The following is a 22599-nucleotide window of genomic DNA, read 5'->3' as shown; positions in this document are numbered from 1 at the left end:
CTTCTTGCCCTTGCCCTTCTTGAAACTAGTGGTTTTACTAACCATCAACAATTGATGCTCCTACTTGAATTCTACTTTCGCGGTGTCAAACATCGCGAATAGCTCAAGGATCATCATATCTATCCCTGATATGTTATAGTTCATCACGAAGTTCTAGTAGCTTGGTGGCGGTGACTTTTGGAGAACCATCACTATCTCTTAAGGAAGATTAACTCCCACTCGATTCAAGTGATTGTAGTATTCAGACAATCTGAGCACATGCTCAACGATTGAGCTTTTTCTCCCTTAGTTTGCAGGCTTGAGAAACTCGTCAGAGGTCTCATACCTCTTGACGTGGGCACGAGCCTGAAATCCCAATTTCAGCCCTTTGAACATCTCATATGTTCCGCAACGTTTCAAAATCTTCTTCGGTGCCTCACTTCTAAACCGTTTAACATTACGCACTGAACAATCACGTAGTCATAAAAACGTGTATGTCAGATGTTCGCAACATCCACAAACGACGCTCGAGGTTTAGCACACCGAGCGGTGCATTAAGGACATAAGCCTTCTGTGCAGCAATGAGGACAATCTCAGTTTACGGACCCAGTCCGCATAATTGCTACTATCAACTTTCAACTAAATTTTTCTCTAGGAACATATCTTAGTAGAACTAAAGCGTAAGCTATGACATAATTTGCAAAGACCTTTTGACTATGTTCATGATAATTAAGTTCATCTAATCAAATTATTTAATGAACTCCCACTCAGATAGACATCCCTCCAGTCATCTAAGTGATACATGATCCGAGTCAACTAGGCCGTGTCCGATCATCACGTGAGACGGACTAGTCATCATCGGTGAACATCTCCATGTTGATCGTATCTACTATACGACTCATGTTCGACCTTTCGGTCTCTTGTGTTCCGAGGCCATGTCTGTACATGCTAGGCTCGTCAAGTCAACCTAAGTGTTTCGCATGTGTAAATCTGGCTTACACCCGTTGTATGCGAACGTTAGAATCTATCACACCCGATCATCACGTGGTGCTTCAAAACAACGAACCTTCGCAACGGTGCACAGTTAGGGGGAACACATCTCTTGAAATTTTAGTGAGGGATCATCTTATTTATGCTACCGTCGTTCTAAGCAAATAAGATGTAAACATGACAAACATCACATGCAAATCATAAAGTGACATGATATGGCCAATATCATCTTGCGCCTTTTGATCTCCATCTTCGAGGCGCGGCATTATCACCTTCGTCACCGGCATGACACCATGATCTCCATCATCGTGTCTTCATGAAGTTGTCTCGCCAACTATTACTTCTACTACTATTGCTAACGATTAGCAATAAAGTAAAGTAATTACATGGCGTTTTTCATTGACACGCAGGTCATACAATAAATTAAGACAACTCCTATGGCTCCTGCCGGTTGTCATAATCATCGACATGCAAGTCATGATTCCTATTACAAGAACATGATCAATCTCATACATCACATATATATAATTCATCACATCCTTTTGGCCATATCACATCACATAGCATACCCTGCAAAAACAAGTTAGACGTCCTCGTGTTGCATGTTTTACGTGGCTGCTATGGGTTTCTAGCAAGAACGTTTCTTACCTACGCAAAAGCCACAACGGTGATATGCCAATTGCTATTTACCCTTCATAAGGACCCTCTTCATCGAATCCGATCCGACTAAAGTGGGAGAGACAGACACCCGCTAGCCACCTTATGCATCAAGTGCATGTCAGTCGGTGGAACCTGTCTCACGTAAGAGTACGTGTAAGGTCGGTCCGGGCCGCTTCATCCCACAATGCCGCCGAATCAAGATAAGACTAGTAACGGTAAGCAAATTGAACAAATCATCGCCCACAACTACTTTGTGTTCTACTCGTGCATAGAATCTACGCATAGACCTAGCTCATGATGCCACTGTTGGGGAACGTAGCAATAATTCAAAATTTTCCTACGTGTCACCAAGATCAATCTAGGTGATGCTAGCAACGAGAGAGAGGGAGTGCATCTTCATACCCTTGAAGATCGCTAAACGGAAGCGTTACAAGAACGCGGTTGATGGAGTCGTTCTCGCGGCGATTCAAATCGCGGAAGATCCGATCTAGCGCCGAACGGACGGCGCCTCCGCGTTCAACACACGTACAGCCCGGGGACGTCTCCTCCTTCTTGATCCAGCAAGGGGAGAGGAGAAGTTGAGGGAGAACTCCAGCAGCACGACGGCGTGGTGGCGATGGAGCTCGTGGTTCTCCGGCAGAGCTTCGCTAAGCACTACGGAGGAGGAGGAGTTGGAGGAGGAGAGGGCTGCGCCAGGCCAGGGGTGCGGTTGCCCTCTCTCTCTCCCTCACTATAAATAGGGGGAAGGGGGTGGAGGAGGCACCCCAGGGTTCCCTAGGGGAGGGGCGGCGGCCACAGGGGAAACCCTAGATGGGTTTGGGCGCCCCCACCCCTGGGAAACTTGCCCCCCAAGTCGGGAGGGGTGGCTGCCCTAGGGGAGGCGCCCCCACCTCTCCACGTTACGTGAGAGGGGTTGGGAGGGGCGCACAGCCCCTTAGTGGGCTGGTTTGCCCCTTCCCCTTGGCCCATAAGGCCCGCCAACGCTTGCCGAGGCCTCCGAAACCCCTTTCGGACATGTTGGCCATAGCCTGGTACCCCCGGAACAATTCCGGACTCCAATACCCTTCGTCCAATATACCGATCTTCACCTCCGGACCATTCCGGAGCTCCTCGTCATGTCCGGGATCTCATCCGGGACTCCGAACAACCTTCGGTAACCACATACTATTTCCCATAACAACTCTAGCATCACCGAACCTTAAGTGTGTAGACCCTACGGGTTCGGGAACCATGCAGACATGACCGAGACACCTCTCCGGCCAATAACCAATAGCGGGATCTGGATACCCATATTGGCTCCCACATGTTCCACGATGATCTCATCGGATGAACCACGATGTCGGGGATTCAATCAATCCCGTATACAATTCCCTTTGTCTATCGGTAAGTTACTTGCCCGAGATTCGATCGTCGGTATCCCAATACCTCGTTCAATCTCGTTACCGGCAAGTCTCTTTACTTGTTCCGTAACGCATGATGCCGTGGCTAACTCATTAGTCACATTGAGCTCATTATGATGATGCATTACCGAGTGGGCCCAGAGATACCTCTCCGTCATACGGAGTGACAAATCCCAGTCTCGATTCGTGCCAACCCAACAGACACTTTCGGAGATACCTGTAGTGCACCTTTATAGCCACCCAGTTACATTGTGACGTTTGGTACACCCAAAGCACTCCTAAGGTATCCGGGAGTTGCACAATCTCATGGTCTAAGGAAAAGATACTTGACATTAGAAAAGCTCTAGCAAAACGAACTACACGATCTTGTGCTACGCTTAGGATTGGGTCTTGTCCATCACATCATTCTCCTAATGATGTGATCCCATTATCAATGACATCCAATGTCCATGGTCAGGAAACCATAACCATCTATTGATCAACGAGCTAGTCAACTAGAGGCTTACTAGGGACATGTTGTGGTCTATGTATTCACACATGTATTACGGTTTCCAGTTAATACAATTATAGCATGAACAATAGACAATTATCATGAACAAGGAAATACAATAATAACCATTTTATTATTGCCTCTAGGGCATATTTCCAACAGTTTGACGGCGTTGAAACTACGCCGACGGGAGGTAATGGCGGCCGTCGGCATATCTATGGCAGAGGTATGCCTACGGCATAGCCGTCGGCATAGACATGGCCCATGCCCCAGGGGTGACGCCTGCTCGACACGTGGCACGTCTATGCCGACGGCCTAGCCGTCGGCATAGTTTCAAACTAAGCCGACGGCCAGGCCGTCGGCATAGACCTGCCACGTGGCGAGCAGGCGTTGGTCAGCACTTGACGGCGGCCGCCGTTACGAGGTAACGTTGCCGACGGCCAGGGCCGTCGGCATAGATGTACGGACACCGTCGGGATAGGGCCTATGCGACGGCCTTTCTATGTCGACGGCCTCCCGGGCTACGCCGACGGATATGTTGCCGACGGCCCTATGCCGACGGCCCCCGTCGGCATAGGCCTGTCCCGACGGCCAATCAGGGCTATGCCGACGACCAGGGCCGTCGGCATAGGGTGCGATTCCGGTAGTGAATGAGGATCTATAATAAGTTTGTCGTTGCAGGGATCGAGTTATGTCGATGGAGATAAATAACTGGGTTGGTTAATTTGCATTTGTGGTTCGGAAGTGTATCACTCGAACTAATTTTTCATATTTTGCGAGAAAATATCTTTGTCGCTTGCGATGAAAGGTCCTCATGTCCAATTAGCATTGGTATAGGAGTTTTTTAATTTGAACTTTTGATAGGAGTGCTTTATATCGCTAAACTAGTGGTAGATTGTTATTTTTATTTTGATAATAAAAGACTAGTGATAGATGCAAGATCTCATATTCCCTATTTGATTTTTTTTAGAATTTATATTCCCTACTTTTTTAGATGTATTTATATTCCCTATTAGTTTTTTAGGCTATATTCCCTATTTTTCTGAGGGTCAACCAAACTTTATTCATCATAAGCCACAAAATGTGGAACACACCTCGGATCATGGGTTGACCAAGCCACACATTGCGCCCCTGACCTAAAGAATGAGCAAACTTGGCTAGATTAATTATGAGCTTCGCTATTCAAAACTCGGCTCTCAAACATAAAATGACAACTAAAAGAAGTAGCTCTCTGAAGAATCTCATTAACAATGGTACCATATTTCCCTTGATTGCCTTTCTGGATATCTCCCACCACCTGTTTGGAGTCTGATGCCACCACAACATTTTGCACAAGTAGGTCTTCTGCCAAAGCTAAACCTTCCTTGCAAGCAATTGCCTCAAGTATCGCCGGATCTTGGAGTCCTGGAACAACCAACACCGAACTTTCCACGTCATTTCTTTTTTTTCGGGAAAAAAGGAATTCTCATTACTCAAGGAGGCTTCTCAGCGAGAGCCAGGTTTATAACAAAGTCCATCCCGGCAGTAAGCCAGACTGCTGTGCGCGGAGTGCTACGGCCATAGGCGGCCAGCTCATGACTAATCCTGTTCTGCAGACGGCTACAAAGAGTAAAAGAGATCTCCCTAGCATCGCTTCCAGCCAACCTACGAATCTCCTTTATAAGTGCACGATGTGACGATCTATCCATCTCGCGTGCTGTAATCATCGACACCGCCTCCGCGCTATCCAACTCAACCAGAATAGGTAGGTTAGATCGGTGCAAGGCCAGCTCCAAGCCTTCTCTGCACGCTTCTAGCTCCGCCTCTAAAGCGTTGTCGCATGTACGTAGCTCCCTACATGCGCTGTAGATGATCTCGCCTCTGTCATCACGCAGGATCATACCTCCTCCCGCCGCACCTGTGGCCGCTATGTAGCTCCCATCCGTGTTCAACTTAACCCAGCCCGGCTGGGGCGGTACCCAGTGTGCGCGCACCTTGGGCGCCGTACTTTCTGGAGCGCGTGGTGGTGAAGGCAGGACCACCATCTTCCCTTTCTCTAGGTTACCATCAGGATGTTGCTGTATGCACATGAGTGAGTTGATGTATCCGTGCAAAAAGCGTCGAGAGGCTTCGGCAGTGGGCGGCGCCTTGTCGTGTGTGATCTCATTCCGGACATGCCATACTCTCCACATGGTCATGAGCACCACCAGTCTCGCCGTCTCATCCAAGGGGTCCAGCAGTGAAAAGATCCACTCTGGGCCAGTGTTGACGATGGCCTCCACCTTGGGGATGTTCCAGTCCAAGGCCATAACTCGCCAGAGCTCTCTTGCCAGGGGACACCTGCAAAGCGCATGGAATCCATCCTCGCGTTCAACACCACACAAGGGGCAAATGTCAGTAAGCTCGAGGTGTCGCGAGGCTTTATTGGCCCAAGTAGCAAGTGAGTTGGTGACGACTCTCCAAGCGAACACGCGTACCTTAGGGGGAGCAGGGCACCCCCATATGATCTTCCAGATGGCGCGACGACCATCCGGTGCCCTGCTCGTGGCGGAAGCCGAAGGACGCTCGCGCTCGTCCATGGCCAGGCGGTAGGCGGACCGAACGGTGAAGATACCGTTCCTCTCCGGTGCCCATGCAATAATATCCTCGGTGACGCGGGTCGACGTACGGATACTGGTGATGACGTCGACATCCGCAGGGAGGAAGTAGCGGCGGAGCAGGTCCATGCGCCAGGACCCCTCGCCATCCAGGAGCTCCGCCACCCTCCTTAGGCGGCACGTACCCTGCAGGGATATGGGTTGGCGTGATGGCTCCCTAGGCAGCCACCGGTCTCGCCAAATGCGGATGTCCTGCCCGCCCCCGACGCGCCATATGATGCCCTTTTTCAAGAGCTCGAGGCCGTGCTGAATCGCCTGCCAAGTCGGAGATGCATTCCCCGAGAATACCGTATCTTCGAGGCGCCCGTCGTGATAGTACCGTGCCTTGAGAACCTGCGCACACAAGCTGGTGGGATTAGTTAGCAAACGCCAAGCCTGTCTCGCTAGGAGCGCCTGGTTGAAGAGGCGGAAATCTCTGAATCCCAAACCACCCTTGCTTTTCTGAGCTTGTATCCTTGGCCATGCTATCCAATGTGTTTTCCGCTTGCCTTCCGATGCCCCCCACCAAAAATTCCGGACCATTCTGTTCAGATCATCGCAGACAGACATAGGTAACTTGAAAACGCTCATAATATACGTAGGGATGGCCTGAGCTACTGCCTTGATCATAGTCTCCTTGCCAGCCAGAGAGAGGGTGTCGCCCCACGCAATAATCCTTTTCAACAACCGGGACTGCAGATTCTGAAATTTACCTCGAGACATGCGACCCTCGGGCGTTGGAAGGCCTAGGTACTTTTCCTCAAAAGTAACAGTACCAATATGGAGAATATCTCTCACCACGTCTTGCATCATGGCTGGACACGAAGTGCCAAACAGGGCACTACATTTAGACGGATTAATATATTGTCCAGTGGCCTTTGCATATGTATTTAGCACTTGTTGGACCTTTTTAGCTTGGTCCGCCTCTGCCTTGAAGAAGAGCAACGTATCATCTGCGAATAATAAGTGAGACACTCCCGGCGCTCTTCGGCATATTTTTAGCGGGGTATAATCTCCTCTTTGCTCTCCATCTTTCAACAACGCAGATAGACCATCAGCCACAAACAGGAACAAAAACGGGGACAAAGGATCACCTTGCCGTAGCCCGCGCGACGGTGCAAATGATTCCAAGAGGGTTCCATTGAATTTCACTGTATATCTCACCGAGGTGACGCAAGCCATAATCCAGTCCACCCACCGGCGAGCGAAGCCCATCTTTTTCATCATTCGCTCCAAGAAGATCCAGTCCACCCTGTCATAAGCTTTTGATAAATCCAGCTTATATGCGCAGAAGCTCTTGCTAGGGTCCTTCTCCTGCTGAATAAAGTGGAAACACTCAAAGGCAATTAGTGCATTATCTGTAATCATCCTGCCAGGGACAAAGGCACTTTGTTGAGGAGAGATAATATTATCCAAAATAGGTCTCAGTCGATTCACCAAACACTTTGACACCACCTTATATATGACATTGCATAGGCTTATTGGACGAAACTCAGTTAGCCTCTCCGGGTTATCCACCTTCGGGATGAGAACAATGGAAGTGTCATTCACCCCCTCAGGCATGATCCCTGTACGAAAAAATTCCCGCACTCCTGCCATAACCTGTTCTCTCATAACTGCCCAGTTCCTCTGGAAGAAGCGGGCTGGGAATCCATCCGGCCCTGGCGCCTTGAGTGGTCCAATCTGGAAGAGAGCATCAGCTATTTCCTTATCTGAAAAATCTGTGCACAGGCCATCATTCATACTGTCAGTCACACGAGTCTGTATCAAATCTATAACTGGATCCGCACATAGAGAAGAATCAGCAGTAAAAAGCTTAGAAAAGTAGGCCGTGGCCATAGCCGCCATGGAACCATGGTCCCTGTACGTGACCCCTGCCTCATCAATGAGTGCCTTAATGCGATTTTTCCGCGCACGCCACACCGCTTTCCGGTGAAAAAAACTGAGTGTTGCGGTCGCCTTCCCTCAGCCATGCAATACGAGACCGCTGCATCCACAACATCTCCTCTCTGTATAGCAGCTCGTTCATGCGATCGGTCTCCTCCCGTATGTCTTTCCTATCTGCATTCATCGACATAAGCTCCTCCAAGCGGGAGCGAGATTTGTTAATTTCCTTAATCACATTACCAAATTTTTTGCGGCTCCAGCCTTGCAGTTTTTTCATCAAGTTACCCAAGCCGGAAGCAATATCACCAAGATTCAGCATAGCACCCAACTCAGTCCATGTGTTCATAATTACCTCGGGTAGGGATGGGTCACGTTCCCACATCACCTCATACTGTCTGCATCTCCTGCCTGTTGCCTGGCTCGTCTCCTCGAGCGCGCATCGAAGCAAGATGGGCAAGTGGTCGGAGCTGGGCGCCACCCTGGCATGAGCGAAGACATCTCTCCACATGTTGTTGGCCACGGCACGGTCGAGGCGGACCTTTACATTAGCCCGCCCCCCTCGACGATTATCAAAAGTATAGGGCAGACCAGCAAACCCAAGGTCGCCCAAACCACAAACCTCAAGAACATCTCTGAAATCAAGCATCTGACCTGCTGAACGCGGTGTGTCGGAGAAGTGCTCAAAACTCCACATCGCTTCGTTAAAGTCTCCCACAACGCCCACGGCATTTTGGTGAAGATCACGGAGAAGGGCCCACATGCGATGACGGTCCTCCGTCCGTGGCTCGCGGTAGACACAGGTAAGCCTCCAGGGTGGCTCACCCGCCGTACCAGTTACATACGCATCAATATATCGTTCATTTATTTCTTTTACATCAAGGTCCCACGTAATTTCCTTGATCATCTCGACAGACAACAGTCGTCGTGCCTCCCCTAGATGGCCTGGACACACCAGCGTCCACATGTATTTTGGCATAGCCGACCGGTGGTGCTATCTGTCGCCGAACACCTCTTGGTGCAGCTCCCTGCCCAGTGTTTTGCGTCGGCCTCCTATCCTTCAGAATCTCCAACTCGCTGATGTATTTGTCAATAAATATAGGGAGCAACTAATTAACAAGCGCTCCTTTGGCATCACTTGACGCGCTCACAACGATCAGCGCCACTTGACGCGCTCTCAGCCGTCCGCCACGTGTCGCGCTCTGGGCGCTCCCTCCGGACATTGTTTTTTGTTTTTACTTTTTTGCATGCGTTTTCGGCTTTTTTAAACGGGTTTTTTTACGTTTCGGTTTTCCACCGGTCTTCCTTAGTTTTTGGAACAAAAAAAAATTGCATGAAAAAAACACGTTTTCTTTTTTTCCTTCCGCGAGAGTCACAGTTTTGCTTTCGCGAGAGTCACGGCCGTGCCTCTCGGAAACGAAAAAAACGCGTTTTCTGTTTTTTTTTCTTCCGCGAGAGGCACGGTTTTGCTTCCGCGAGAGGCATGGTTGTGCTTTCGCGAGAGTCATGACCATGCCTCTCGGAAACGAAAAAAACGTGTTTTCTATTTTTGTTTCTTTCACGAGAGGCACGGCCGTTCCTCTCGGAAACAGAAAAAACGTGTTTTCTGTTTTTTTCCTTCCGTGAGAGGCACGGTTTTGCTTCCGCGAGAGACATGGTTGTGCTTTCGCGAGAGGTCCGGTCGTGCCTCCTCGGAAAAGGAAAAAGAACACGTTTTCTCTTCTTCTTTTTTTCTTCCGCGAGAGGCACGGTTGTGATTTCGCGAGAGGCGCGGGCGTACCTCTTTTGAAAAGGGAAAAAACCCGTGCTCCTGGTTCGGTTTTTTCATCCGATTTTTTTCATCCGGTTTTTTCGTAAAAAAAATTCTCAAAATCTATCAACATGGGATCTAGTTTTAAAGATCTTGACGCGAGGATTCCAACGGTGAAAACGGTTCGAGATTTGGACGCACGGTTTAAGAGATAAAACGTTTTGAATAAACGGATCTACGAAAAAAGGGAAAACTCGCAGGTTGCAACAAGTGGCGCACATGCAATGCGCCACTTGTCACAACCTGAGGAGGTGGGAGTGACATTTGCAATGAGTACTCCTCAATTAGTGATTTCAATAAATATATGAGTGGCTTGCAGGCTTTGAAAAATTCCCTCATGGGCTATATTCCCTATTGAATGTCCTATTTGCGCTGTGTACGAGATGGGCAACGTACTAAACTCCGGCCAATAGCCCATGTAATTGCTGCGAGAAGGCCTGGTCGCGTTAGAACGATTGAAATGTTTAGATAAGCCTTGTGGGCCCATGTGCACGTCAGGGCTGTGGCCGGCCTTTCCCTTCCGTGCATCGGCGACCACTTCGCTAGTTCACTGCAGCGTGGGGAGTGGATCTCCGGCGAGCGCGAGACGAGCTCCGATGGCGAGCGGAGGCGGATACGCCTGGGCCCTCGCGGCGGGCCTCAACGCCGCGCTCGCCGCCATCTCCGCCAAGTTCTTCGCTCCCACGGTACCGAACCAACCCTCTCTCCTTTCTCTCCGATCTGAACTTCTTCTCGCCTTACCTGCGAGTCTGCAGCCCCCTTAATTTAGGTTGCTCCAGCCTCCCGGATGGTACATGAATCTCCGAAATGGCTGTGCCGCGTTACTCAGTTAGCGAATTCGATAGCGGATGTAGGCCTGTGACCTTATAACTGGTAGAAGCAAGACTGAATTCGAGTTGAAATCGCGATTTATTTCATGGTGAAATTACTCCCTGTCTCTCAAGAAATGAAGAGAACACTCATCAGTGTTGACTAGCATAACATGAAGGGTACAGTAGCTTGGGATCAGCACTTAAAGGGTTCAATTTCTCCTAGATTGAGATCAGTGCTGCCTGCTTGAATTTTTTGACAAAATTTCCCCTGCTTCGGAACACAGGTCTGACAATGACTGTCACTGACTATGATCTTGCCTTGCTCAGTTGCTGAAATACGGCATGGTGATACTTTTCAACGTGACAATGTGGGGGTGCTACGTGAACAGCCTCAAAGCTTTGTCGTCCCTCCAGGCAACGGTCACCAACTTCGCCGCCAACTTCATCTCGTCAGGTCTTGCAGGGTATTTCCTGTTTCAGGAGCCTCTGCCTTCCAAGGTAGTAGTTTAACAATTTTGCATTTTCTCATTTCTGTAACGGCAGTAGTGCATGTTAAAGGAAGCTTTTAATTATATTTTCGTTGGTTTGTTATCTCCGTCAAAATTAGCATTTTCTTAAGTTTGTTGAACAACTTGCTTCTTGCTCAATAGGAGTTAGGAGTTCCATAACACAAAGAAAAATCCAGCGTTGATGACCTAATTTTGCTTCATCATGGAGTAGTTCTTACTGACTACATACATAAATGCTGCTAAATTTTGACAGATTCGGTTACTTAATTTTGCTCATTTTTGGACTTGTTTTCTCACTTAACTGCACCCAGCCTTTTAACTTGGAGCTATGTCCATACAGTGGTTTGCAGGTGCCAGTCTGATCATTCTTGGTGTGTTCATCCTCAGCAAATCAAGCATTGAGGAGAAAGTGAACTCTGATTGATTGGGAGTTGCTACAAGTCTGTTAGCTGGGGCATAAATTTTTGAGCTTATGCCACTATTTCCAGTGGATGTTTGCTCGTCCTGATGCAATGCTAAACATCCGAAAATAATGTGTGCATTTGGTCTCAGCTCATCCACTATCATGTACACTAGTACGGTTTGAGATCCAGCACCCAATTTGTAATTTGTAGGTAAGTGAGCACACGATGTAGGAGTTGCTTGCTTTGCTTTTTTCCACGGGGAGGGCATTTCAAACTGCTGTAGCATTGTCGGTGGATCTATATTTTGCATTTCTCTTGTTGTAATTTTGTGACATCACAATTAAGCTGATCACATACTATTTCTAGTTTATCTATTGTCTAGCTGGCGCCGTCACATCTGATGCTGTGTAGGGTTTTCCATGATGAAACAATACAAGTTTATGGTAAAAGCAGCCATCCATCCATCATTTGCTAGGTACGTCCTGATCAGCCATAGCCAATACGAACAACAGGTTGATAGATATTCTGGATGCTATTTCAAATCTGGGAAAACTGCTGTAGGTACTGCTGTAAAGACAATTAGCTTTTCAGTTGCTGTGCCCGATGTGTTAGCATGTGTCTTTAGCATTGCAAGATCCCTTTCCACAGTGTCTCCTGAAGGACTGTTCATGTTGCTCCGGTACGAGAATCATTCATCAGGTACACCGTCGATGGCAGCTTTGCATTCGCTGCGGCCTCCCTGAGACAGCAACATATATTTTTTTGGTATCAACATCTTGTGTGTTCGTTTAGCCGTTCCATTCATCTACAGGAGAATGTGTTCCGCAGTTTGCTGATAGGTGAAGTTTTGTCATCAGTACGAGCGACAGCATCAATGTCAGTGAGGAAGTTCATGTGTGGTCAAAATACCATGTATGGCATTGGTCAAAATTGGCAGTTTTTTTAGTTTTTTCAGCAACTTGCTTCCTGGTAAGAGTGGTAATATCCATAGCATAATGAGTATTCATTGCTGACAGTAAAGATAAATTTGATGGCTTGCTTTTGCTTAATTTTGTAGTTCTTATTTTTTTTTTATAGCGCTGACTTTTAAGATAAATGTTGCTGAATTTTGTACTGGGTTAGTTATTTAGTTTTGTGAAATTTTGGAAACTGTTTTTTTTTTTACTTCGCTGCACTTGTTTTTTTGACCTGGAAGCTTTTTTCTGAGAAAATTTGACTTGAGAGACTTTTCTTAGAAAATTTGCCCTTTTTTGTGGGGTTAGAAAATGTGCCTTGGAGCTGTATCCATACAGTGGTTTGCAAGTGCCAGTCTGATCATTCTTGGTGTTTTTATCCTCAGCGGACCAAGTGTTGAGAACAAACCAAACCCTGATTTGGTGGGAAATTTCTGACACAGAGTGTTTGTTGTACGGTAATCAGTGTCAGCTTATGAATTCGTCTGTTCTAATGCTATGCCAAGATTTTGGCCATAAGTTGACCATTTGGTCAGTACACTGTCAATTATGTTTTGTCACTTCAGCTCAATTACTAATAACTGTAACTGATACACCCGCCGGGTGCCCCTGGAGGTGAGATCCATCACAAGTGTCATAAATTGTACGGTAAGTATGAATAAGCGCACATCTAAGAATTGCTTGCTTTATTTCACGAGGATGGCATTCAAACTGCCGTAGTAGTATGAAGGACCTTTTTTTTTCATTTCTCCCATGGTAAATTTGTGGCATCACAGTTAAGCTTGTCTCTTACTATCGCTGGTCATCTATGGTCTCGCTGGCGCCACAACATCTGTTGCTATGCAGGGTGCTCCCTGTCCCTGATGGCTGATGAAGCAATGTAATACTCCATCCGTTCCTAAATATAAGTCTTTCTAGAGATTTCAAATGAACTACCCCATACGGATGTATATAGACATATTTTAGAGTGTAGATTCACTCATTTTTCTCCGTATGTAGTCACTTGTTGAAATATCTAAAAAGACAAATATTTAGGAAGGGAGGGAGTAGCTTGTAGACATGGTAGAAGCAGCCGTCCATCCATCATTTGGTATTTGGTAATGCTAGGTACGTCCTGATCAACCAGTCCTGGCCTTAGCACCTCCATAGCCAATACGGACAACAGTTTGATGGATATCCTGAATGCTACTGGAAGATTTGCTGCAGGTATGTGTGGCCGATGTCTTTAGCACCATTACAAGATCCCTTTCCACAGTGGCTCCTGACCGTTCATGTTCGTCCGGTACGAGAATCAATCCTTCGTCGGGTGCGCCATCCGTCGACAGGGGCACGGCCTCTAGGAGACAGCAACGTCTTGCGTGCTCGTCTAGCCGTTCCATTCGTGTGCAGGAGAATGTGCTCTGCAGTTTTCTGATGGCTGAACGTTCGTTGTCATTACGGGCGACAGCATCATTGTCGGTGAGGAAGTTTATGCGCGGCCGTGGGGATGTTACGATCGGCTTCCTTGTGAAGCAGCTGGGGATAAAATTAGGAGAGAACCATCCTAGCGGGAGAACTCAAACATAAGATTGAAATGCTGATGACATCGTCGAGAATCAAGATGCCGATGCTGGCCTGTGGCTTCAGCGTGAAGTCTGTCTGTACGAGTACTATGTTACCTGAAACTGGTATTGCTTCCTGCAGAGGATAAGCGTTGTCATAGGAAAGGAAGAGAGGAGCACATGTGTCTCGTTTGAGCAGCCTTTTGGGAGGATGGTTGTAACGTCGCCATGGCAAGCAGCATGGACCGCCACTTATGAGGCGTGTTTGGTTACATTGCCGATCCAGCCTGGCCCGGCGAGCCTGGCTCTATTGAGCCAGTTTAAGGGGATGCAGGCCAAAAAAAACCAGATGCACATAGTTTGGTTGCCTGCATGCCCTTAGTTGCATGAGACAACCATTTTCGACCCGACGTTTGGTTGTCCGCATTGCATTAGGCGTACATATGACATGGTGTTTGGTTGCAACCTGCATAAGGTGTTGTCACCACTTCTAACTAGTGGTGAGCTTATCACACAGAATCTAAACATGTAGTGGCATCTACTTAAACAAATGACAGTTCATCTTAACTACTATCAAATGACAGTTCAAATTATTAAGAGCCATTGGCTAAATAGGGATAGTTTATCGGTGCTACCAGATCTGCCTCTTCCTCTCCTCTGCTTCTGCTTCTGCTTCTGCTACTGCTGTTGCTTCTTGTTCTTCTTCCATCTTCTTCAAATCCTGCACTGACCTCTGTTAAGCCACATCGCCTCTGCCCACTCCAACCTTTTGTTCTTCCAAGCGTCATTGTCAAATGCCTCCACACCATGGCCGGAGCTAACAACATCGTCAGGCTCGACATCTTCCTCCTCAGGCACGTGTTCATCAAAGCCCCACTGGAGGATCCAGTTATGCAGAATGCAACAAGCAAGAACTAGCTTAACCTGAGTGGAGTATGGGTGGAATGGCTTCTGATCCAGGATCTTAAACCTATTCTTCAGAGCTTCAAATGCCCTCTCAACAGTTACTCTAAGGCTGGAGTGTCTGAGATTAAACAGCTCCTGTGCAGTCCTAGGATAGTTCCTACCAGAGAACTCGTTGAGATGGTACCTTGTTTTCCTGAAGGGTGGAAGAATACCCGGCCGACATGCATAGCCAGCATCTCCAAGGTAGAACTTGCCGTCGGGGATGTTGATCCCATCAGGTCGACTCATGCTGTCAGTGAGAATGTTAGCATCATGCGCTGACCCCTCCCAGCCAGCCAGCACATATGTGAACTTCAGATCAAAGTCAACAGCAGCAAGCACATTCTGGCTTGTGTAGTGCTTCCTCCCCCTGTATGCTGCAGACTGTGACCTAGGAACTCTGGCAGTGACATGAGTACCATCTATTGCCCCAATGCAATCCTGAAAATGGCATCACAAGTCTGTGTTAGTGCTCAACTTAAACAATACAAGCATATCAAGCCATGAAAAGTATATATTGTCAATGCTCACCTTGAAGTATGGATACCATCTTGGGCTTCCGCGAATCTTGGGTGGAGTCTGACCAGATGGTCTCCTGATCATCTCTCCTCTAAGCTCCCCAATAGCAAAAAGCACCTGCTTGAAGTACCTAGAGATGGTCTCCATTGATCTCCTGAACGTGTTGTGAATGACCCTGAACCTCTGGTTATGGCCAACAACATGGAGGAACATGGCCACTTGCTCTTCGACACTGGTGTTGATGCTATCTTGTAGCAGCCCCCTGCTCCTGAAGGTCTCGACAAGCCTGGCAAATGGTGCTCTTTTCATTCTAAGCATCCACAGAGCCTCGACGTCATTGCAGTTGTAGATGTAGTTCAGATTTTGGATCCTCTCTTGTTCCCGGGGAAACAATGGACCATAGTGGATCAAAGGTCTCCCAGCACGACGAACAGCTCTCTGGTGCATCAACATGACCCATGCCTGAATCACACTAATCAGTGCTGCTGCCTGGATTATCAGCCTCATCCGTAAGTCCATAACCTAGTCGACATCGACGGTTCGTTCAGTGAGAAATCGATCCTACACCTAGCTTAACGGCTTAACCACTGAGCTAACAAAGGGGGGAGGGGTGCTGCTTACCGGCATCGGAGACGAGGACGGCTTAGGGGAGCCATGGCACAGACTAGGTCGACCAGACGGTGGCCAACAGCAAGGGGAGCACCAGATTCGCCGCAAACGCCGCTGCCTCTTCCTCCTCCTCCGCCGCCGCCTATACCGCAGATCTAAAATCGCAGTCGCTGCCGGTGGTGAGACAGTAGGGAAGAAAGGGGGCCAGTGGCTATGGGTGAGCGAGTGAAAGGGGGGTGAGGCTAATTTGGCGCCGGGACGGCGCGCCAGATTTCCATCTCCCGCCATCCTCCCTCGCCCTCGCCTCGCTCCCGCCCGTGCGACCTCACGCCGCACTCAGCCTGGCTCGCGAGAAACTGCCAATCCGAGCGTTTCCAACGAGCCAGGCTCTGGGCTGCTTTGAGAAGCGTGTGATGCAGGCCCAACAGGAAAACCAGGCAACCAAACAGGCCTCTCCCTTCCCGCGCGGGCCTGGTTGGGCTCGATGCGGGCAACCAAACACGCCGATGTTGACTCACACAGTGCAGCATTTTCTTTTTCTTTTTCGAGAGCAACACAGTGCAGCGTGTTCTTGAAGAAAATATTCCCAAAACAAACAGGGGTAGGACCGGCCCGGCCCGGCTGGGATTCTCGACGGATAGGACGGAGAGCTCGGAAACTTTGATTCAGGGTTTTTGCTTTGTTTGATGAGGATCGCGATCGGGAATACTACTGTATTGATGGATGATGGATGCGATGCAATGCAAAATCCAGAGACGCACGAGCACGCGCCTGCACCTCCCGCCCGCGTGAATCAACCAGACACGGACGGACGGACCTTGCAGCGGCACCGGCACATCACCCACAATCATTTTGAGTCCACGATCGCCGGCGGTGAAATCAGTCATTTGCTCGGAGTTTTAGGGAGGGCGAGGACACCTCTAAGGGAGACTGATGACGATGACTTCTGCGTGCTATCTTGAATTGGCCCACTTTTCGAGGAGTGGTGTGCGTGTGCTTTCTTACGTGTTCCGATCAACAGTTGTGACGGTGCTCCCTATCCCTGATGGCTGATTAAGCAATGTAGCTTGTAGGCACGGTAGAAGTAGCCATCCATCCATCATTTGGTAATGTTAGGTACGTTCTAATTAACCAGCCCTGGCCTTAGCACCTCCATAGCCAATATGAACAACAGTTAACGATAAAAGGGTTTTTTCCGCTTTATATATTATAAAGCAACCATTCAATACATCCAGCTCGCTGGGGCCACAACACAAATAAGCCCAAAAGAAAAAAAAAAGAGAAAGGAAAGAGAAACAAATGCCGACACCGGTAGATCAACAAAGCGAAGAAGACCGGCAACCGCTGCACCCTCCGGAGAAGTACCACCGCGTTCCTAGCATTCCGAAGCGTCGTGTACGAAGCAACACCTTCAAGAAGGAATGCGACGGCGCCGCCGCTGTTGCCTGAACAAATCCTAGGGTTTCCCCCGGTACGCGGAGGGCAGTGGGGAAGGGGTATACCCGACGCCCTTCAGGAAGGTCCAGCGGCACCTGCAGGCGTCACCGCGTCGGTGCCGGACGAGTCGCCAGGAATTTCTCCCGACCCAAAACAACCACCGCCACCCCAGACACTCCATAATGCACCACCCAATCGCGCCCACCAGCCTGTGCCACCATGGTCATCGAACCAACATCGTTGTCTCAGTAGGGCCGCCAACACAAGACCTGGAGGGAGGGAAAGGAGACAACAGCCAAGGGAGCAACCACAACTCGACCGGCGGGAGGGGACAACCTCCACCGCCCTCGCGGAGCCGACCGGACGCGGCAACAAGGACCTGCCAGGCCCCGACGGCCCTGCCGGATCCAAATGGGTCCGGACAGTCCCTGTCCCCACAATGCAGCACGCCGACCGACGAAGCCTTCACTGCCCGCAGACCACCGGCACCTCGCCACCACCACCAAGGAGCATGGCCGCCGCGCGCCAAGGCGCCGGCCGGTCCCAACCCAGATGAGGCCCAAAAGGGCTCAGATCTAGTCCGAGCGGGCGCCGCCAACCACGAGCGCCACCGCCCCGCCCCACGACTAACGGCCGCGCCGCCGCATCAAGGGCACCCGTGGCTTGCAGGATCGCCGCCAACCCACCCGCCGGGAAAAGCCGGCCCGTCGCCGCCAGCGCCGCACGGGCAGGGGGGACGGCGGGGCTACCGGAAGATCTGCTGTAGGTATGCTGCAACGATCACTAGCTTTACAGTATCTGTGGTCGATGTCTTTAGCACCATTACAAGATCCCTTTCCACAGTGGCTCCTGAAGGACAGTTCATGTTCATCCGGTACGATAATCAATCCTTCGTCAGGTGCGCCGTCGACGGGGAACGGCCTCCATTAGACTGCGATGTATCCGTTTGGTAGTATCATCAGCAGCCTCTTGCGTGCTCGTTTAGCCGCTCCATTCGTCCACAGGAGAATGTGCTCTGCAGTTTTCTGATGGCTGAAGTTTCGTTATCAGTACGGGCGACAGCATCACTGTCGGTGAAGAAGTTTGTGTGCGGTCGTGCTATCAGCCGGTGAATCTTACGATCAGCTTCTTTGTGAAGCAGCTGGGGAAAATTTACTCCGCGAGAGAGAGAACCTTGCCGTGGAAAAAACTGTGAAGATGAGATTTCAGATGGTGATAGTAGCAACTTGGAGAATCAAGGTGCGGATGCTGGCTTCAGCGTGAAGCCTGTGCGAGTATCGATCTTACCTGAAACTGGTATATCTTCTGAACACCGATCGAGTCCCAGGGATAGGCGTTTTTTGCAGCCAGAAACGTGGGAAAGGAGGCCTGGAGAGGAGCACATGCGTCTCATTTGAGCAGCCTTTTGGGACGGCGGCATGGATCGCCACTTATGTTGACTCGCACAGTGCGGCGTGTTTTTGAAGAAAATATTCCCATGACAAACCGGGGTAGGCCCGGCTGGGATTCTCGGCGGATAGGACAGAGAGCTGGCCGACTTTGATTCCGAGGATTAGTCCAGGGACCCGCGGCGACGCCAGGATTTTTGTTTTCTTTGATGAGGATCGCGATCGGGAATACTACTGTACTGACGGATGATGGATGCGATGCAATGCATGATCCAGAGACGCACGAGCACACGCCCGCACCTCCTGCCCGTGTGAATCAACCAGACACGGACGGACCTCGCAGTGCACTGGCACCGGCACACCGCCCGCCCATCATGTGTTGTGCGGGACGCATCCGACACGGCACGACAAGCGTCCGTCCCGGCCCAGCCCTGGTGCATGGCGCCGGCCCGCCGGACACCTGGCCTGGCTGGACCGACGACCGGACAAACCAAGGTCATCGTCGTCGTCGTCGCCTCTGGTCCTAGGAAAGCAAGCAACACGGCAGAGTTATTAGCCGGAAACAGCGGGCGCTGAGCTTTCGCTTGGGCGAGCTGGAGCGTGTGCTCACCGACCGGAAACGGCCACGGCCACGGGCCGGGCAGCTGGCGGGCATGCGATGGGCTCGGGTTGGTTAACTCCGACGTGGAGAGCAGTAAATAAATACGACGCGTCGTGAAGGAGAAGGAAACGGCGCCTTTCCGGCCCTCGGAGTCGCCATCACCAGATAACCCCGGCTGGGCCTCGGCCGCCCACTTCCCCCCTCCCCCGCCCGCGCCGCGCCAGTATATTCACTCGCCGCGCTCTCCCTCCTCCGCCCTCAGACGCGCGCGCACGCATAGGAGGAGCAGACCCCGCAATGGCGCTGCAGCAAGGATCGTCGCATGGCTCCAAGGCCGCCGACGGAGCCGTCATGGCGGCCATGGAGACGGGCCGAGGAGTAGGGCGGCGGTCGACGGAGGCGGGGTGGGCGTGGTCGTGGGCGTGCTGCGCCGTGGCGGCGGGCGTGGCGGCGGTGGGGCTGGCGGGGGCCGGCGTCCTGGTGTGGTGGGCGGTGGTGTTCCACCCGGCGCGGGAGCAGCTCTGGATGGTGCCCGTCGGCCTCGTCCTCCTCGGCACCCCGCTCGTCGCCTGGCTCTCCCTCTTCGCCTCCGGCGCGTGCCGCCGCCTCGGGACCAACCACCACCACCACCACCACCCGCCGCCGGCCGAGCGATGAGACACGCACGATCCCGTCTCGGCAGCTCCGTGGGCGCGCATCGATCAGTGTTTCATTCGGTCCCGATTCTTGATCCTGGCTGTAAATCAAACCTTCTTGCGTTTCTTTCGGTCGCGCTAGCAGCGGCAGCCATGTTAGCATAGCTTCTAGTAGTACTCTGTTGTTGGTGTTTCTTGTCGTTTAAGATGATCGGAATGTAAGCAACAGTTGCCACTACCTTAGTGCCGATCTCTCTGCCTAGTATTCGGTTGGCAGGCCCGCAGATTAGTTGGATAAGTACGTACGTACGTGCAATTTTTGTGTACAAAGAAAAGGGTTTCCGTAGCCCCGCAGATTATTCTACTCCGAGGCATACGTGGTAGGAGTAAATTCTCCTCCTCATAGACTGAGTGAGTGGCTGACAGTGATTCGGCAGTCGGTCAGACAGTCTACTCAGGCTCAGTTATGACTGACACGGTGCTAAATATATACTGAAGTGTACAGTGGAAGATTCGACTCTGAAGTATTTTTACATTAGCTTGCATTCCAGAACGCCACGGCCGGGGCAGAAGCTGTTTTTTTTTACCGGCCATTAAGCCATAGATCATGGCTTAATGGCGATCGACCTCCCCCACGTACACATGCAGTCCGTCTTCCAGAAGGAGCCTCCCCCATGTACTGCACTGGAGATTTTGCGGACGTAGTGAAGGCCTGATGGCAACTGTTGTGTCGTCGCCTTCAATCATGCACGGCTTGGGCTCCCTCGTCAGTGAGAGATCAACCTGGCGAACTCGTGCGTGGCTCAATGCCTGACGCCAATGCCAGTCGGTACGCGCGAGCAAGAGCAAGTGTGTGTGTTGCGTGGGTGCATGGGCTGGTGACGTGCGGTGGTGTGAGAGAAGTCGCGCATGCCTCGTGCTGTCGACGTAGCGTACGCGCCTCTCTGGTCGAAAACGAGAGGACTGGCGATGAGAAGAGAAGAGAAGAGAAGAGGAGTGGTAGCTTTAGCGAGGCCCACGTCCACGGGGCCCTTCTCTTGATGCTGCAACCGGACAAACCTGGAGGAATCTGGCCGCGATCGGAGAATCGCTGCGCCGCTGCTTTTATGTACGGGTTTTTCGAGCGGATACGCTGCTGGATCCTCGCCCACGTGTGCGCCGAGCGCAGACGACTACCGCACGGGAAAGGTTTTTGACCGTCCAACTCGTGGATTTGCATCCAGTTCCCTGCCATGCATGCATGCATCCTCCATGGCGTGCTGCGCGCACTGGATCGAGTACACTACAAAGGCAACGACACGCAGATGCCCGATGGGCAGTAGGGTGCAATAACCAGCGCTCGCTAGCTAGCGGCGAAACTTGCGAGTTCCGATGCCTGGCTAGCCTAGCTAAAGTAGCCGCCTAGCTAGTCCGAACGAAAACCGGTCTGCTCTGGCGGCGTCGAGTCCCGATATATGCGATGATGCCGCTGCGGTCACCCCGTCACGGGCGCGCATACCGGGCTCGCGCGCCCCCGGGGCCGGCGCCACTCGGTGCAGCGTCGACCCGGAAAGCGGCCATGTGGTGTGGTGTGGTGTGCTGACATGACATGGCGGCCTACCTAGCCAGCCGGAGTACGTAGCAAAGTAGGAGTAATAAACCGGGACTAGCTTGCAAGTTGCAACTTGCGTGACCCGACGAAAGCGATCAATTTCCTCTCGTTGAATTGATTCCCTTTCTCTTTCGACGTGTTCATGATTGGATCGAGGCAGGGTTGACCTCTTGCACGAGCGAAATCCGAAAGCACGGCTCAACCGGAGGATCCAACTACTAGGCCCAGTTTAGGTTCTGCCGGATTATGAATACGCATGAACAAGAAGACATGTGATTGACATATCATGTTCATTCGATTTTTATTGGATTGAGCATGTTTGGCTAGCATTAAGAAAAACAAACGTTTTTTTTTTCAAATGGTTTGAATTGATATTGTAATTTTTTTCAAATGGTTTCACCCTTTTCTTTTCGAAAAAAACTTCTTACCTATTCATCTTCAATCATAACAGTACGGCACCCGAAATAATAAATATTTCATGCAATGTCGGCAAGTGAAGTTCGAGCCAACAGTTCGAGTTTCATTGCCAAATTAGGATCCATTAGGAATGTAAATGTGTATAGAACTCAATCCTAAGAATAAAAATACATATAGGCCTCTCGTTTTCCTCCCGTAACCCTAGACGGCTAGGGTGAACTTTCCCCTTCAGGTTTTACCAGCGGGCCCTTAGATTCACCTCCCATCTGCCTGCCACTCCGGCGACCGGTGGCGAGGAGGGAAATATGGTGCCTCTGCTCCAGTTAGTAGATTTGGTTAGGGTTAATTAGTCCTCGCAGGTGCGGTGCTTCTTCTTCGAGTTTGTCTCCCGGACTCCGATCCTCCTCGAG

At 50.5% G+C, this 22599-nt stretch overlaps 2 protein-coding genes across 2 annotated transcripts; both read left to right on the top strand.

Annotated features, from left to right (window-relative positions):
* Positions 1-10278: 10278 nt before the first annotated feature.
* Positions 10279-11923, top strand: LOC123098826 (uncharacterized). Its single transcript, XM_044520902.1, has 3 exons — positions 10279-10514; positions 10968-11138; positions 11490-11923. The coding sequence occupies exons 1-3, from the start codon at positions 10314-10316 to the stop codon at positions 11571-11573; spliced, it is 456 nt and encodes a 151-aa protein (XP_044376837.1). The 5' UTR covers positions 10279-10313; the 3' UTR covers positions 11574-11923.
* Positions 11924-19670: 7747 nt separating this feature from the next.
* LOC123100442 (uncharacterized) lies at positions 19671-20443 on the top strand. The gene has a single exon (XM_044522379.1). The coding sequence runs from the start codon at positions 19844-19846 to the stop codon at positions 20201-20203; it is 360 nt and encodes a 119-aa protein (XP_044378314.1). The 5' UTR covers positions 19671-19843; the 3' UTR covers positions 20204-20443.
* Positions 20444-22599: the final 2156 nt, after the last annotated feature.

Source organism: Triticum aestivum, chromosome 4D (genome assembly GCF_018294505.1).
Source record: "Triticum aestivum cultivar Chinese Spring chromosome 4D, IWGSC CS RefSeq v2.1, whole genome shotgun sequence".
Taxonomy (NCBI): domain Eukaryota; kingdom Viridiplantae; phylum Streptophyta; class Magnoliopsida; order Poales; family Poaceae; genus Triticum; species Triticum aestivum.
Note: the sequence above shows the minus strand (reverse complement) of the source record. Positions and strands in the feature narration are given on the sequence as shown.